The 19447-nt window shown below is 39.8% G+C and overlaps 1 protein-coding gene across 1 annotated transcript in view; it reads right to left on the reverse strand.

The window, feature by feature from the left end:
• Positions 1–3635: 3635 nt before the first annotated feature.
• Positions 3636–19447, reverse strand: part of hcn1 (hyperpolarization activated cyclic nucleotide-gated potassium channel 1) — a 64881-nt gene continuing 49069 nt past the window's right edge. Inside the window, exons 7-8 of the mRNA XM_028971956.1 lie at positions 15671–15835; positions 3636–8507 (exon numbers count right to left, since the gene is read on the reverse strand). Of these exons, the coding sequence (XP_028827789.1) occupies positions 7486–8507; positions 15671–15835 (1187 nt within the window). The 3' untranslated portion in view covers positions 3636–7485. The remainder of the gene's footprint in view (positions 8508–15670; positions 15836–19447) is intronic.

Raw genomic sequence — 19447 nt, forward strand, 5'->3', positions numbered from 1 at the left:
AACACTACACACTTTAAGAGAAGCACTTGGTCCCTCTGAATGTTTATTGAAAACATGTTGAGGATTACTGAACTTGATCTTGAAAGTGAGATTTCTGGAAGACATGCACAGGCACAAATACTCAAAATACTCAAATATTCAAGACTGTTGCCTGTTATGTGACCCCTGAATTGATGGTCAAGAGTAATTGGACCCTTTAACATATGCCAACATGTTACCATCTTCCATTTTCTTATATGCCCTCCTGTGCCACACAGCTGGCACAACTAGCCTGAGAGAAACTCATTATTGCACATGATAGTGACGCTGAATTTTTTAATAAATAAATGCGACTCATTGTCTCACAGACATTGATGGTCGATGGTACTAAGGAGAAGCATTTACTTAGCAAGACAATCACAACAACGGACTCCTTGAAATATTAATTTGCCATGTATACAATTACACTCATTTGATGCAATAATCATGCTCAACCGAGGGCAGTGTTCCATTGATCATAAAATGACAGATTTACACAAAACCTTTCACCTGAAACATGTGACCTGAAACAGGGTCACAGGGTTTGACGTCGTTTTCAACTGGGCCAGGGCTAATTTCCCTACTGTAATGGGGTTGTGATCTAAAAAGCTAAAGATAACACACAAGAAAAGAAACTGAGCTCTGCTTGCCACCAGAGGCTGTTTAAAAATGCAAAGGCCCATCATTAAAATGCCTTCTCGTATTGGATGTATGGCACAGGTTTATATGACTTCTGCCAATATCCTCTGAGTGATGAGGATTTTGCAAGGTTCAGGGAACATGCTAGGCACCCTTGGTCTTTGTCTCACATTGAAATGGATGGGGAGATGGAGAGATCTGCTTGAATGTATAAATTCTTCATGACAGATAACTGGATGTGGAGATAATGAATGGAAATCCTGAGTGGCTGCGAGGGTCAATTTTTCATACTCGCCCCAGGAGCTGCAGACGTTCTCCTCTCTCAATATGACAGTGTCTCTCTTACTCTACCAGACCTCTTTTTCACCTCTTTCATTTGGTTTTCATCATCCATTTATTTTCTCTGACTTTTCATCCAATAAAAAAAGTCATATACATATTTCTTAACACTGCCAAGACAGCAAATATTTAAGATTTAGAAGAGAACTCTCCATAACGTTCTTGTACAGAAAAGAAGGACCATCATGTACACTTAGAAAATATGGCTGCACGATTTACCTTATGAGTGAAGTGATTGTCATTGTGATTCACAGCAAGCGGTGACACAACGAAATGTGTCCTCTGCTTTTAACCATCACCCTTGGTGAGAAGTGGGCAGCCATGACAGGCACCCGGGGAGCAGTGTGTGGGGATGGTACTTTGCTCAGTGGCACCTCAGGGGCACCTTGGCGGATCCAGATTCAAACCGGCAACCTTCTGATTACGGGGCCACTTCCTTAACCGCTAGGCCAACACTGACCCCATGTCTATAATTTTTCATATTCAAGATTTGTAAATTCTGGATAAACAATCAATTCATTAATAACCATGGGGTATATGCATAACTTCACTGATTTAGGGCAATGGTTCATTTATGAATGTAGAAATCATTGAAAGTCATTGTGTTATTTGATAAAACTGAATGTCTGCCTATGGCTTCTCCCATTAGGGGTCGCCACAGTGGATCAACCAGTTTGGTTGACCGCATAATTGATTTGGCAGTGTTACGCCAGATACCCTTGCTGACGCAACCCTCCCCATTTAACCAGGCTTGAGACCAGAGGCAAGAACTCCAAGGTCACATGCGTCATCAGTTGCTGGTTTTCTGACAAAACAGAATGGTTGTAAAAACTGCTCATATATTTTTTTTAGAAATCAAGTAGTATTTAATCTAACTACTGAAACTGAAAAATTGATGATCAGCTTTATTGGACCGGTAGAGTCACACATATTTGAACCTCCAGACCAGAGGACAATGAGTTTACATGTTACATGTAAATGACATGCTTGCATAAATCATGTAAAATCATGTCCAGGATTTGTGTCATTATTAGGCAAGTTAAAAAGAACTGGCAGGTTTGTCTGTGAATTCTGGCATCCAGGAAAATGTACTGACGAACCAATGGTGCCAATGCAATCCAGGCTCCAAAAAGAACAAAACAAAAACAACAAAAAAGAAGTAACGCTTACCCATGTTACGCTTAACAACGCGCAATACAGTATCGTGGAAAACATGGACAAACATTCAATGACAAAGGACTAAACACAAGAGGGCAGTATTTATACACAACACCAGGTGCGAAAAGTCAGGGCGAAATCGTGGACTCCATGGGAACCCGGGACACCCCCTTGCGGTCAGAAACATAAACACTGTAGCTCTAGTTAAAATAATCAGAATTGCTTCTGGACATCCAAAAATGGACAAAAATGTCCTGTAAAGACTGACCTTGTAGTTTACTGCTTCTGTTGATGGTCCTGGACAGCCTGGTTTCTTGGGAACACTGGCGTTTCCCTACCATATGGAATCTGTTACGGGTTGAGGAATGAGATTAAAGAAATGATTGCAAATATTTGAATATTGCAAAGCGTATTATTGCTCAAATCCATTTATACAAAGAAACAATATAGTCAACGAAGAGGTTGTATAACTTTGTATCAAAGGAAACTAAATCTGAAATGTCACAGCATTCAGTTGCAGCTCAAGTTGACATATCACCTCCTTGCAGTCAATGGTCCACAGAAGTGCAATGGCAACTAATGAGCCGACTGGATGTAGCAACTCATAATGTCCCCCAAAATCTATCAAAGAAAGTTATGTCAGAAACTCCTTAATGGTGCTTGTTGTCACATGATTCCATCCATGTCACAGGGAACAACATGGAGATGAGGTAACATGACTCCCATAAATTGGCAAGATGGCCACTGCCAGCTGCTCAGTCATTGATTGCCTTTGTTGGAAAATGACTTGGCAACAGTACGCAAACCAAAGTAAGACAAATCCTGTTTGTGTCCTCACCTCTCATCTCTTTCCTCTCGTCCTGTCTATCTCCCAATTCAACTTAGAACGCGAATGTCAACATCCGTGTGGTGTTGCGGCTCACGGCGGCTCTCATTCGCATATTAAACTGGAGGAAACTTACCCGCCTCCTTGTGTCCAATTGCACCGGGGTTCCTCGTTTCTTCCCACACACGCTTACATTCTGGTCCCGCGCTGGTGCCATGACACTTATCTTGTTATCGCAACGGTACAGTCCTAGCACTCTTACCTAGAGCAACTTACAATCAGTAGTTACAGGACCAGCCCCCCTGGAGACACTTGCTCATGGACACAATGGTATTAAGTGGAACCTGTGACTTTGTAGGTGTGTTACCCACTAGGCTACTACCACCTTGATCAACAAGTTTGCATAAATCAAGAGTTTGTGGGTGAGTGGTCTGGAACAGCATGTGCTTCATATTCTATTTAAAGAATCTACTTATTTTAAATACTGTTATTAACAGCAATAAATGATTACTTACCATTCCTATTAATGGAATATGCAATGTAAAATTCCATGCATTTCTCCTACTGTAAAGCATGCAGACAGGTGTGTGCAACCTGTTTCTCATATGGCCAGGAGTCAGATAACATCACAAAAGCAAACACACAGACTCGTGGCTAAATGACAATATTTCTTTTATTTTTTTCTCTATATTTTAAAGGTTTATTATTTACAAACAAACAAAATAAAACCAACAAAAAATTCCAAATAATTTGTGACAAACACCGTTTGTCTGCATATAGTTTGTAAGAAAGTATACATTTTATCGTTTCCTTTTTTCTGGATCAAGTACCCAACTACAGTAGTTGTTTGTTCTGGACTCAGTTCAGTCAGGCTATTTTTTTCCACCCCAGGCCACTGAGGTCTAACAGAATCTGACAGCTTCACAGCCTAACTGAGCCAAGCCTGTGGTTTATATAGAATGAGCATAATGATAATGTCGTCAGAACTGAACAAGATCTTGTGGCTTGCACTAGCGTGTCCCTTGCTTGGTTTTGCATACCGTACGTAAACATTTAGAATACGCTAAATTGACAATTCTGCGCTGTGGAGTTTGTTTTCCCTTTTCTCCTCATATGCTGCTTTTGTAACATTAAAATTTGTTCTTTGAAAAAAAACAACAAAAAAACAAACAAACAAACAAAACCAAACAAAAATAAAAATACAAACGCTGGTTTCTTGAATAATTTAGTTACTGCTTAGCAATATTTATTTTAGTCATGGAGTCTATTTGTTGGTCTATAATGCCCTGTCCAGAATACTTGCTAGCCACGGTCAGAACGGTGTGCAAAAGCATGTTTTCTGGGAAGTGTTACCCTCCAAAGGCAAGTGTTAAAAAAAGCAGATACCAAAGGTACTGGTGACTATCTAACCAAATAACTAGTCCCTATACTCTATGGCATAGCAAGGTTAAGCACTTTTGTTGCATTTAACACATTGGGCCCCTCCCTTCTAAAGCCCTCACAAAAGGCAGGAGGATCTGAAACTAGGTAATTCCAGGTAAATGTTCTTAAATAGACTATATGTCAACTTAAAGGTATACTGAGTAGATCAGCTTCTGCTGATTTAAGTTCGGAAAGAAAAGTGCAATAAAAAAAAAATTTAAGTCTGTCGCTTTGGCCAGTTTTTTCTCCACTCAACATTATACGTAATCCAACATTGGTGGCTACAAAGGAAGTCATGAAGGTGCTCCAGTAGGATTATGCTGCAGTGATGTGATATCAACATTCGACAGAGTTTGCATTTAACTGTACAGAAGGTGTGACCGATGTTATTTCATTTTCCGAGAGTTCTAGTAAGCCCTCGACACCCCGTCCCCCCCACCCCATTCCCCGACCCAGAGGTTTCATTTGTGCAACAACAGGTCACATTGCATTTTAGGATTCAGATTACAGTAATCAGTTAATCGAAACACATTTGGCCAACACAAGCACCCATCCTCCTCCTTCAGAAACATTGAATGTCTACATTTGTATATGCGGGTGTGTAGGTGTGTTTGTGCGTTGGTGCACTGGTGCACACAGCTCACACTCAGGATGGAAAAGAAGGATGAAACATGGCTATAGTTTAGGCACAAATACTTAAGAACGTCCTTTTCTGTGAAGATTCAATGCTTTCATTACACACAAATAATGCCTAGGCAGACAATAAATGAAACAAAAAAAACGCAATCTCACAATACATTTAACGTCAACATTTTTTAAATAGTATCTCTAAGTATTTGTGACAATGCATGCTTTAATGACATGGAGGGAGGTCTGTATTGATACAATATGGACACAGATGGCTTTTTTGGGGGGTTCTGTAATATTTTTCCTGAGGATCTTAAGACTCTGAGCTGAAATAGATTATGCCTTACCATGACCGACAAACAGACAGCAACTCCCAGACAGACTAGCTTCATGACCACACTTGTTTGAGGACCCATGCTGAGTTTCACTGGTGTAACGTCATACAGACTGACATTGCTTATCACACCTGTCAACCTGTACAACTCGACTCAATGCTAAAATATGCATTAGTTATCCGAAACGGAGCTGAAAAACGATCAGGGACTTGCTGAAATTTCAGATTTTGGAACATGCTGAACCTGTAAGAAAGCACTACATATCTCTGCAGAGGTCAGCTGACCCTCGCCAATGTCATTACCGTGACTTGTAATTGGACCCCCAGTCACACCAACGCAGCACACTAAGTCAGCTCAGAATGTCAGTCCCAGGTAGGATGAAATCACAAACACAAGAGACTGAAACCTTAATGCAAATCAGCTGTTAGCTCCTGAGATATCTTTAGTTTTTGATTTCTGGGTGGCAGAAGGGGAAATGTATCAGTGATTTAAAAACCATTAGGGAATTTTTGTTGTTTCTGTCATTAAAAATGTTTTTCACACTTTAGTATCAACATTTCCTCCTAATACCAGACTGCCACTTACTGAAAAATATTGAAAAAAGAAGGCATGTACAACTTGAGACATTTTTTTGTCAAGAACCCTAGGTATTGCCAAAAAGGCTATGCTAATTGTACTATGCTATGTCCAAAATTCAAACCGGGGTATTATATTCACACACATGCATTCTCACTGATAAAGATAAGTACAAAACAAATAAATTAGGAATAACAATAACATTGAGAAATGCATAGCAACTATACAGCATAGTGCATTTGACTACAAACTCAACAATGTAGGTGGTGTGACAGCACAGTACTGGATTGATTATTTCCCAAATTGTCTTGAAATTATTATTTTTTTTCAATGAGGTAGACCATCTATGGGTTCTGACGAGCAGCAGTAATTGGTTATTTTTGTGAAGTGCCGTATCTTTTTGTTAATGAGAGCTACAAATTGCATTAAGGTTTGTTTATCTCTGATGGTTTCTGCATTTTTTCTTCTTACTATTTCAGTAAATATGCACATACAGTATAGATGATCTCTGGGTTGCTGATAGAAGTAAGACATTGTCATGACTGAGAATGCACCACACATAATTTTTTCTGTAAGTACTAAATCTACAAAACTATTTACAACACATATATAGTTAATCTTTATATCACAGTCTATTGCATAATGGTGATAATCTTTAGTTTATAAATATTATAAATGTACACATAGTCATTAAGCAACATTACATAATGTCCTTTAATTTTTCAAATGAAAATAAAAAAATTAAATAAAATAAATCATCATCATCCATCTGATGTCCAACATGCACACCACGAAAAAAAAAAAAAAGAAGAAAAAAATCAACATTTTCCCTTTGGACCCTTAACACTGCTGTGGTCTAAACAAATGATCACCGCTTAACAGAAAAATATTGCGAATGTAATCCGACACCTGCGTACTTTTTTTTTCTGCATTATTGCCGAGATGAAATGCAGTTCCCGAACGTACAACCGTGCATTAGCAGGTGTGCTTTATCGATGGTCTCCCCGTTCATTTGCATTTCGTTTTTTTTTTTTTTTTCCACAGTGATGCCAAAGCTGCTGAGTATGAGTTGGACTTTTTTTCATCTTCTTTCATTAAAAAAAATAGATTCTTAAAAATGTCTTTGAATCACCTTGCATTTCAGTTAAAAAAAAGAAAAGACAATACAACAGAAAAACAAAGATCAATCATAAAATGGAAATCGCTTTACACACACGTATATATTTTCAGAAAGGAAGACTCATGTTTATGCTAGATTTTCTTTTTTTCAAATAGGCAATGCCAAATATTCTAGTTGGATTTACACATAGATATTTGTATAATATACATTCTTATGTTGAAGAGGATATGTGTCTAAAATATAATACAAGAGAAGTCTGTACAGGGTGTCTATGAGGTTGTTTTTTCAGAATTTTTTGGAGAAAAGCAAAAATACTCAAGTCTGTCTTTCTTTTCTTTTTTGTGTGTCTCCATAAAAATGAATAAAATAAATCATAGTGTTTTTAAAAAAAAGTGGGGAAAAAAAGTGAAAAAATGAAAACAAGATCATAAATTCGAGGAGAAACGCATCTTGTCTTGGTCTGTCTCTGTACTGCTCAAGACCGCCGACTCTCTTCTGGAACTCGTGGAATCTCTGTGCTGGGCGGTCGACGGCGCTGCCCGCACCGGAGGTAGCGCTCCTGACGACATCTGGCGGAAAAGACTGACCCGCTGCGGGACAGTAGTGCGGATGCCGCTCTGCAGGGCCGAGCCCGGGGCCGGGACCACCGGAGGAGCGGCGGAGGCCACCGGCGTAGGAATGGAGACCAGCGACTCCCCGGACGCGGGGTGCGGAGGCCGAGTCACCAGTGAGGTATCGTGGGGCAGGGAGGGCTGTGAGGCGGAGAGGTGGCGCACATCTCGACTCAAGCTGCCGGACTGGAGGGCCTGAGCGCTCTTATGGACTTCGCTCCTCTGAGGGGAGGACAGCTGCTGTTGGGGGGACGGCTGCTGCTGCTGCTGTGCCACCGAGGCAGGCGAGGCCTGTGCGGGCAGCTGCTGCTGTGGTGGTGGGAGGGGCTGCTGGATGAGTGACAGCTGCGAGGCGGTCGGAGAACCGTACTGGAACGTTCGGCCAGCCAGCGGGGTCTGCACTGGGGGGCTGCACACGGCCGCGGTGAAGGAGCATGGTGACATGATTGCCTGCTGCAGAGGTGTGGGTGGGTTGGGCGAGTTCAGGTTGCCATGGGAAACACTGGATGCCGGGAAGCAGCCCTGCATAGAAGCGGCCATGATGCGGGCAGTGGGGGCAATGGTCGCCGAGGCGCTGTAGCTGGTGGGGGTGGACTGCTGGAACTGGTTGGTCACCAAGGCAGAGGCGAACGGGGGCTGGGCCGGAGAGTTAATAATGGAATTTCCGGACATTGGCGTGGAGTTCACCCCCGTCACCGACTGCTTGCGGTCCACCATCATCACCATCTCCCGGTCCTGCCGGATGATCTGTTTCAGCAGCTCGTTCTCCTGCGTGTTGAAGACGCCGGCGTTCAGATCCTTCTGGAACTTCTGTAGCAACAGTGAGTTCTTCTTCCCTGGAATGAGGCAAACAGAGACATGACTTCAGCACACGGCGGTTTGCTGTCAGGACGCACTGGACTCCACAAAAGTATATGAAATGGAATTTATATGCTCAACAGTGCAAATGGAAATGAAAGTGAACATCACTCTATTTTACAGTAGACATGATGTTTATCTATCTTCTCATCTCTCAATCATTTTTGGTTAGTCTATCGCAATAACAAACACAGGCACTTTACATAATGAACATCAATATTACTAGAGGTAACTAACAACCACAAACACAATGGTAATGGCCATACAATCGTTTCAATCACACATGGGCTGCGCCCTTATGTCATTAAAAAAATGATGAACCACCAGGGATCAAGGAGGTCATTTTAATCTAGGGGAAGCCAAAAATAAGGGTCATTATATGCTGAATTATATATCTGAAGGCAAATAAGATCTTTCAGAGCAAGACTTGCTTCAGAAATCAATAAAATGACTTTTTCGAGGGCACACTAGGCTCATTGCCCTGTAATTGTACTCCTTTCTCATGTGCAGGAGTAGAGTGAGCGGCGTGGCACTGATAATTAAGGCTAACAAATGACTTTGCTATGCACAGAGGCATGAAATTGGTCTCATCCTATCAACGGTGTCGCATCCTGTCAAATGTGTCCTCATCAGGGCTGGCATGTAGGGTTGTACAGAGATTGACCGCTCTTGTCTGAATTGAAGTTTTCAAGGGAGAACTAGGGATTCCGTGTCAGGCATTTACTGGTGACTGTTGACAGACACTCCCAGGATGAGGTTTAATAACAAGTTTGAGTGCCAGCAAAGTAATTACAAATAATTATTAGACATTCTTACAGACTGCAGCAGAAATTGGGAGGGTTTTCATGATTTGGCAAAGTATCATTTGATTGTGAAAAGTCCATTCATTTTCCTTATTGCTCTCTGCCATGGTCTTGGCAAACTGATTCGTTTGTTTAGTAAACATAACTAAGTAAAGAGGACCTTGGTTAGGAACTCATGGTTATGATCAACACTGTCTGAGAATTGTGATTTATTTATTTCGCATATGTTACTTGGTAGGGCAATCAAAGCCATCATCCTAACAAAGTGAATGTCTTTGTAACATTTTAGCAACCTGCACATAAATTTATTTTTATTTTTTCCCCTTATAATTTTGGACCATCTATAGTAAAAAGTGCATATGTGTCTGGTTTAAAATTGGACTCATAGGCAATTGTACTACACTGCATCAGCAAAGGCATTAAGTCTGACAGCTCTTATTAATGGTTCCAGTTTATAGATAGATGGAAAAAATATTATACAATTATTATCACAAAACTAGCCCTGATGTGAAAAATCTGGCCTATGAATATGCATCCATTTTACATTTACATTTACTGCATTCATCAGATGCCCTTATCAAGGGCAACTTAAAGTATGTATGTAAATTCTACACATATAGAATGATTTCTATGTGCATGATAAAAAGGGTTTGAATACTGTGTTGTAATTGTCCTGACATGGAAAATCCAATTGTTTCCGTATAAAGGCTCTTTGTATAATTGGTTCTTTCATGCTCCAGGCAAATTTAAATAACATTTCTTGTTATGCTTTTAAAAATCCATCTTAGCCGTTTTCACTGTTTGAATTGCCCAGCAGAAAGCAGCACTAACCCAGTAGCCTTCAAATACAGTCAGTCAAATTGTTGTGGCAGCAACCTTTTTGTTTATATACTGTCAGTAGGGTAATAAAGGGGGCCAGCGGTAAAAGGTGAGATGCTGCGGTCATTGCGCCAGCACTTATTCAGCTGGACAGGAGTTAACAGCAGGAAGCTTCACCAAAAAGACAAGGGCGAGTCCGCGGAGAGCTGGCTGGGTAGCCCCAGGACAGACCCATCTTCAGCACAGCCAGTTCATGACGACAATCACAGGGGCAATGATCGCGTGGGGGAGTAGTGGCCGATGCGTTTTGGCAGCTGCGCGAAGTGTGATTGATTATTTTCTTAAAGCCATCCGTGCACTGGGAAACCACAAGATCCCCTGTTTATTGCAACAGAGCCTCAGCCATAATGTACAATTTACTTCCATTTGCTGGCACTAACACAGAACAGAGAATACGGCAGAAATGAACACACTGCTAGGGCTACTGCTACCAGAATTGGGAATACACAGACTTGGGCCTCCAGACTTACATGGCATCCAAAAAGGTGGTTGAAGAATGGCAATGATCAAAGTTAAATGCTGAAAATGTTGGAGCACAACACAAGCACAACATGTTATTGACACCACTGATGTGAGGAGATGCAGAGAGGGACAGAGAAAGAGAAGAGGATAAAACAGGCCTTGTAAGTTGACATACGTTACTGTGTTTCCCGAGAATTTTCTGAATCAGTCTTGACTGGTACTTACCAAAACAGCCTTTTTTGTCTCATTGGTTGATGAAAAATAAGTTCAGCTCAATCTCAAAGCTCAGAAGTCTACATGAAAAATACTACTCAACTAATTTCTGAACCTTAATCAATTATCTGTTTTGAATGCTACACGACTAGTGGAAGATGACCATTTATATAAAACTCAATAATATCTTATCAGTTGATATCAGTTGAGATCACAGTGCAATATTCTGTGTATTGATACACTTAAAATGACGATGAATAGAAAAAGAGAAATAATGGACAAAAATAACTCACAACTGACCAATTTGTAACAATTAAAACATATATAATTAAAAACAATATAATTTAAAAATCATAAAACTAGCCCTAATCTCAATAAATTGCTTAGTATGTTGTTAATAATAGTTTCGATTACTATTAAAGATTATAAGGAACATATATGTAAAATAAATGTATATAAAATTTACACTTAATTAGTTTCTGAAAAATAATCAATAATATCAATATAAATTTAATTAAAAAATGTTAAATGATTTGTGGCGCATGGACATTTACAATAATATCTGATGTGCATTCTTTACCTAGAAAAATGTATTCACTTGAGATCACAGTGCCACCTTCAGTGTGTCAATACTTTATCATGGCGTTATGACATCATTTATCATGACGAAGGACAGAAAAGAAAAAACATTGACATAAAAATAGAACAAGTACCTAACAATTGACAAATGGCATGCAACAATTAAAATAGTTAAAATTCACAAAACGTTGAAAAAATGTGGCACATCAAAATCATTCTACATTTAATATGTAAATATATAGACATAAAATGTATATATAACAGTGGAATATGCCATTCATCCTGTGAAATGGGGCATAGAGCTAAATTCAAGCAACACAAATGTATACTGTCATGTATGGTAAGTTATGAAAATTTAGAAATGTGCTCTTTTTTGATAGAACACCATTGTTTTGTCAGATAAAATAACAACACATTCATTGTGCAGACATTGTAAATATCTGTGGTAGTTGGAAATGGCTGTTAATGAATGTAATATTTGCATAAATGCAGATGGCCCATCAACCAAGTTCCTAAGGATGCTGTGTTCACTGATGCAAGTCTGACACTTTTTTAAATGCTAATTTGAAACCTTTTGCATTGGTCTTAACACACGTGAAAACTGTTTCTAGTCAAATTCAGTTCAGTCCATTTCATTTTCTTCAAAGAAAAACATTTCTAAATGATCCTAATCCGTTGAATGGTAAAGTAACTTAATTACTTAATTAGTAATAATTTTGTCAACAACTGTGTGCTCTGGACAAACTAGTCCCAACATTGCAGGACACTGCACCATTCGCCATTATCTCTGTCCCCAGTATTTATTGCAGAGGTATAATCTGATAATTGGGAAATTGTTCATGATATAAAATAAATTAATTATATTATGAACCACGTGCGGCTAGTCGACTTAAACAAAAACCACACATTAAAAATAAATCAGATATAAGCCTTGTGTCCTTTGCGATAACAATTGGCCATTACGTTTAATGTAAGCTTCTCCTATCTGTCACATCTCACAACACTCCAATGTGACACATGTGACAATGTACAGCGAGGAGTGACATCACACTCAATGTGTCACAAGGTTAACTGCTGCATTACATTTCATGATGACTAACCCATGCTGCTGATGTCCTCTACACATCTTCACTCTCTTCTTACGTTACTGCGGTAAATCAATAACCTCGAGGCAAGACTTCACACAAGTCCTCTGCAACATCTTATACCTGAAGATTCATTCATTCATTCATTCATTCATTCATTCGCATCACGTCAGCATGCCTTCACCACTGTTAATCTCCAAAGGGTCTATTACTGCTAATTAAGATCAATTATTGATTAAGTTCAGCCATATGACAAAGAAGAAGAAGCGCCCCTTGATCTAAGTCGATACACTGCCTAACAGCTAAAAAAGAATAATACAGCAGCTTCCAGAACAGGCTGGACGCTTCAATGTGACACTAAGGTCAGACATTTCAGCACAAGGTTATAAAAGCATAACGCTGTCCAATTGCTGTGACCTTAAGCTCATCTACAAACACAACTGGCCTGGCACTTAGAGAGCTTTCTCTGAGCAAACCAGTGTCCTCACGGTCATTCCTAGCTCCCTGTGCCCTCAAAGCACCCAAGACATTTTATAAGCCTGGAAGCAAACAGCGCTTTTTATATTTTACCCCTCTTGGTTGTCCCTGGCCTGGTGTAAAATGAGGTAGTCGTGGATTAAAATTGATGCAGTGGATTATAAGGAGAAAAGGCTCATCAAGGGGCGATCTGACTTCACGCCTTTGATTTCTTATTCAACGTTCTCTCGGCAGGTGAGCTCCTGCACGGGCTAATTAATGAGAGGAATAGTGAGGCGTGGAGGGGGCGCATCGCTGCACTCAAGCGCCTAGCCAGGCGGCTGACATTACATCCCTAATAATAGGTCTGCCACAATATAACCCGGCTCCCAAATCCCTCCTGTCACATTTTCTCATTCTAACACATACATGTGACAAATGAGCAGATGAGAACAAGAATATTTGTTTTCATTTCTGGATGAAAATGGAGCCTTGTAACATAATGCAATGATAATATAAAATACTGTATTACACACAAATAGCGTTACAGTGAATGAATTTAAAACAGTCAAGCATGTGTAGAATATATAATTTGGCAAGCAAGTTAAATGATCTGAATTAAAACACTGAAGCACAAGCCACAAGCTTTTCTTTTATGCCAATAAGTAGTGTTTCAACATCATCCATGGGACAGACATATTCTGCACTGTTATTTCTGACGACATTGTGGGTAGCCCACTCAGTATCAGTCTGTGGATGCTTTGTTGTGGCTGCAGTGTGGGAGGTCTGGGGTCTGAACGAGGAGTTTACCTGGTGCCTACTCGTCGGCCAGGGTACTCTTGAAAACGAGATGTGCTCATCTCAAGAGGAACTCCTGGTTAAATAATTTTTGGATAGAGATAGATACATCAATTGTGAAACATTTCATTCTTGTCAAGGCATAGAATTGTTTTGTTTTATTTATTTTTATATATTTTTTTCCAGTCAAGCACTTCACCAAATGCAGTACATCGAGCACCAATCATAACATTCTTAATATTTTCCCTTGTATGAGTCAAAACCCCTTTTTTGGTCCAAAATGTATTTCTGATCAATCAATGAATGTCAATGTTTTATCCTTTACTGAAAGGATTGCTTTTAAATTCTTTTTTTTACTTGAAGGGCAGAGGGCACAGAAATTTAAAATATATATATTTAATTAATAATTATATGTAAGCCAGTCCTTGGTTGGAGATATTCCACATTATCTGATGAATTACTTAGTAAGTTATCACTGTTATTTTTGTATGGATGAACTAGATGAAATTGGTTGAATCAGAGCATGATGTATCTTTATTGTGACACTATTGTCACAATAATATTAGAGTGCTGTCAATAATAGCACAAAGCAATTTCAACATGCCTGTAACAGGCAAAAAAAAAAGCACAAAAGGTGAAGAAAGTAAAGAAAACAAATAAGAAACATTTTATAAGCTTAAACAAAGAATTCAAGGCAACATTTCCACATGAATCCAAATGTTTCAATAATAATTAATACTATGATGCAGCTGATGGGTGAGTTTTGTTTGATCAAATATACTATGCTGTAAATGCACAAAACATATTTCATGAAACTTTTAGAAAGATCTACTTTTCAAATGAGTTTTATGAGAATAGTAAATTAAGGCAGCAGAACGCTAGTCTGTGCTTGTATGTTGTATGTAGACCTTGCACCCATTCTGAGCCCTTCACAACAAGCTAAAATTTGAGGTCAACATGGCGTCTACATTGGGAGAGGTACTGTGGACATGAAAAGTGATTTGAACAAGAATAAATGAACGAAACAACATGTAAATAATAAATAAATGAATCAAATTAATTCAGAGCAGTGTGTTTATACTACTTTCTAATATCTGTCGATACTGCCTCAAACTGTTCTTAATGCATTAAAAGAAGACTCTTCTTAAAAGGAACACTGTTGCCACAGGCAGACTGAACATCACACACATGTGCCTCTTCAAAACAAAAAAAAAAACGAAACAAAAGAGAACAGAAATCAAATGAATAATATTAATATTTGATTAAAGTAAGATCTCATTGAACTGAAGTGAAAATGAAGACAAAAAAAGTTGAAGGACTTTTTCAGTGAAAAGGACTGGCATCTCATGCCATGAGAGGGCCAAGAGCAAGTGGCCCTTCAGAGGCCCCTGCGTGAAGGTCGTATAATCTCCAGCCCAGGCCCCATGTGAAGGGGGCTCTTCGAGGCTGGCTGTGGAGAGGGGGTTGGGGTGCTGCTCATACCCAGGTGTGCAAGTGAATGGAGCAGAGGCACATGCAGATGAACTCAGCTTCCGTCCACTCAGCATCAGTCCAAGTGGAGTCAAAACCAAACCGAAAGCAAACCGGGGTGGCCTGATCCCCTCTCGGACAACCACATGCACTGCCTTTCTATTGTTAACACTCTCACGACTTTTTGTCTAATTTTTCAAAAAAAAAAAATTTACCTCAGTGGTTTCCATCTTAATCAAACCAGTAGAGGTGAGAGGAGGAGGAAGGAAGATACAGACAGTTTACATTCAGCATGCAACACTCAATGGCAGACAAAGTGCGGTGGAGGAAGGACAGACATACACCACGAAGAGATGGCACAGGCAGTGTGGCACTTTCGGAGTGTCAGGATCTTACCAATCCGGTCGAGCCGGTCGATGGCGACGGTCTCGAAGGCACGTCGCATCATGGGGTACTCCTCCAGCACCTCGTTGAAGTGGTCCACCGAGAGAGAGAAGAGGCGGCAGTAGGTGTCGGCACGGACGCTTGCTGTGCGCCTACCCTTTGTCAACAGGCAGATCTCTACAAAATACAGAAAATAAATATGTATATTCATATTAAAAAAAAAAAATCACACAGGGCTGGGAAACTCAACCTTGAGCACAAGAACAGATTATCATACAAATGGACTGTGAGTCTCAGTGTCAGTGTGAGATGCAAACAAAACGACACGTAATGTACATGTAAATAAACCCCCAAACATGCCAGCAGTTTGCCGGCTGTCGCCGCAGCGATACACTCCATTCATCAACAAGTCGTCTGGCTAATGACTTGCATGAGAGCCATTGCCTGCTGCAGCTGACGGCTGTAAAATAAAGTGGATTGCATATAAGGAAGAACATGGACATGGTATACGTTCATATACACGTTTACCCCATTGCTCATACTGTGCATGTGCATTTAAAAGATGCCTTATTATGGTTCACACACATGAAAGTTAATGAACAACATAACCTGTATTTATTTGATCTCTGTCCTTTTCCCATTGTATTTAGTCCTTGCCGGTTTACTCAGACTTCTTCAGATACCTCCATTGACTTTGATTAGGACATAAAACAATGATTCTGATTCCTCAACAGTATGATGCACTCATGCATTTTAGAGTGATTACTGTGTTAATTACAGTTCCAAGGTTTAAAACGTAATTAAAGGAGCATTTAGAAAGTGTGAGCCATGACCAAGGACACACTGGCCACAGTACAGTAGGCAAAGTATAGCTGCGTATTTTGTATGTATGTCTATGTATGTATTTATGTGTGGGTATGTATTTAATCCCCTCTCATGCACTTCTCTCTGTTAATTATGGAACAGGGCTAAATTCACCAGTTTACTTCATCTTAGATTGGTTAATTCAGGTTGATGCTCTTGTGTAACACCCCAGGGATCTTTTCAATTTGTGAACATTTAATTTTGTCCAACCATGCCAGTAGTGCAATATGGCAAAATATCTTTTTAATCCCCTGCAAAACACCCCATATGTCAGTGGCTGGATAAAACGTAACGTGACTCCTGGATTTCCCTAGATGTCCTTGACTTTCTCTGCCATGCGTAAGGTTTCTCATTCAAGAGCCTGCATGCTGGCTCACCGCCCTATCTAAAGAAATAAGGGTGAAAATATTTCAGTATTATTCTTAATGTACGTGATGAATGGTTATTTTTTATTTAAATAAATTTTCTGTCTGGTTATGCCAAGATCACAACTTATTGTTTTACACAAGCAGGAGAACTGCTTGACCCTTAACAAACAATAATGTGTCAGACAAGGTTGTCAATCCCAAATTTAAAAGTAACAAAAGTAAATGTGTTCATTCATGTTATTGATCTCAAAAAAAGATGTATTTTCATTTTGAAATGTCCAGAAAGATAACTTGTGACTCTGGTTGTGCTGAAAAATATCCAAATTCATGTTCTCTATATGTGTTTCATTGGCTACTAATGTTGCTGGATGGTAACAGTGAGACCCACACATTTTAAAATCAATCCATCAAATCAATGCACTGATGGACATTAGTAGTACTATAAATTTTTGTTGCTTTAGGTAGAGTCTGTTTTTAAACCTGCATTTTCAACCAGGGCATGACACAAATGAAGGATGTTTAAAGAGCTTCCTTCAGAATGTAATAATATCAAAATTCTGAAGGAATCTTGAATGATAGTATAATGTTTGGGAAAAAATGAAGGCAACAAAAACATAGTTAACAACTTCAGACACTTGGATGCTGCATACAAGGCATTTCCCACAGGGGATCAGCAAATACAACTTCATAATTACATTATTATTTGATAATTGATAATTTCTTAGAAGGAGTGTTTCTGAAAATGTGAAAGTGAAGTGATTGTGAAACACAGCACAGCACACAGTGACACAATAAAATGTGTCCTCTGCTTTTAACCCATCACCCCTAATGAGCAGTGGGCAGCCATGACAGGCACCTGGGGAGCAGTGTGTGGGGACTGTGCTTTACTCAGTGGCACCACAGCCTATATACCAACCAATGTATTGATTTATGGATGTGCTGGAGATGGGACAAGATGGTCAGATGGCCTGAACTTATCACTTTATCGATGGTAACTTGAAAGTTGCTCTGGATAAGGGTGTCTGCCAAATGCCTTAAATGTAAAAATGTAAATGTCAGTGATTATAGCATAATGTCTCATTTGAAAAGTTTCACTTATCGTTGCAAGAGTACCAGTCCTACATATTCTTTTTTAATAGTGAAGATGTGTATAAGTTTACCTATTCCTTTGACAATAGACTGTTATTTTGACCATTACACTCTTAGATCACATTTGGACTGAAGAGACTTTCGCTCTTCCTTTCATTCTCCACTGTTACTGCACACAGCTGCCTGAGTTACCTAATGCTAGCAGCAGATGTACAGTATGGGCTGAGGTCAGAGTTCACTCAGCTTGGTTGGCCCCAGTGCAGGTACCGTAATTCAACGGAGGTAAAGAGCACACTTCCTGGCAAGGCCAGCTGCTGTGATGCCCAGTCAGCAGTGATCTGTTAATGCCATGCTCATGCCATGGGGTAAAAATATCCCCACCAGATGGGCTGCCCACTGGAGCAGGTGGCTGGCATCATCACTTAACATGGGGAAAAAGCAAGCTACACCCTTCATGATGGCCAAAAAAAAGATAATCAGAAAAGGCTTTGTTTCATTTTAATTTCCTTTTCCTATTACCGGATTACTGTGGGTGGGGCACACCGTGCCAGAAAAAAAGAAGATGACATAACAGAGGTTATATGGAAGTATAGAATGCTAATCACCTAATAGCCCATGGGGATGGACAGTGAAGGTCCAGCGCTGACAGTACTGATTAGTGTGTTCATTTCACACTGACATTAGCATGGTCCTCTGGATATTCAGATGCGAGAGATGGAAAGTGTGGTGGCTTAATGAGTGAATTTCGCCTCTTGAGTATCTCCTTGGCTGATTAGCTTTCTCTCTTATGTGCTCGTCTGCAGATTTCTTTAGGGCACTTTAATCCTGTTTTGTTCTGTTTTGTGAACCCTGTGTGTCTCCTGTGTGTCTGCAGCCAGACATGCCGTGTTATTAAATCTTAACAGGCCAAAAAAGAATAAAAAATGTTGAAATATGTAAACTTAAAACATAAATCAGCTATTTAAAGAATGAAATTTATATAAACATGTTTGAACCTGTATACTCATATATTTAGTTCTGTGGGTCTGTTTTTTTACATACAAAATAAATCAATATTTGATGTCAAATGACATCCTTCAGATTGCTGAATGGATTTTTAAATGCTCTTGTTTGTTGGCAAGGTGAATTACTCCCTTGTTAATGTGCAAAGAACTTTTGCTCAATGTGCCATGCTAACCACAGACGTGCAACCTCTGTCAGTCCTCGGGGGTAGGAGAGAAGGTGAGTTTCTGCCCCTTTGAATGAGCAGATGATCATTATGTAAGAGCTCAGTGCATACCGTACCAGATAATGCCAGAAAAAAACGTTACATTACAAAGTACGAAGTGCACGCATGTTATCTATAGGTGGAGAGTTTCAAAACTTGCAACCCCCTAGCGACATACATTATAACCCTCACCCAATAACCTCATCACTGCTGCCTTCTCTAGGATGGCCAGAGGCAGATGGGGTCCCCTGTTGTGTCAGG

This window comes from Denticeps clupeoides, chromosome 3, assembly GCF_900700375.1.
Source record: "Denticeps clupeoides chromosome 3, fDenClu1.1, whole genome shotgun sequence".
Lineage (NCBI taxonomy): Eukaryota > Metazoa > Chordata > Actinopteri > Clupeiformes > Denticipitidae > Denticeps > Denticeps clupeoides.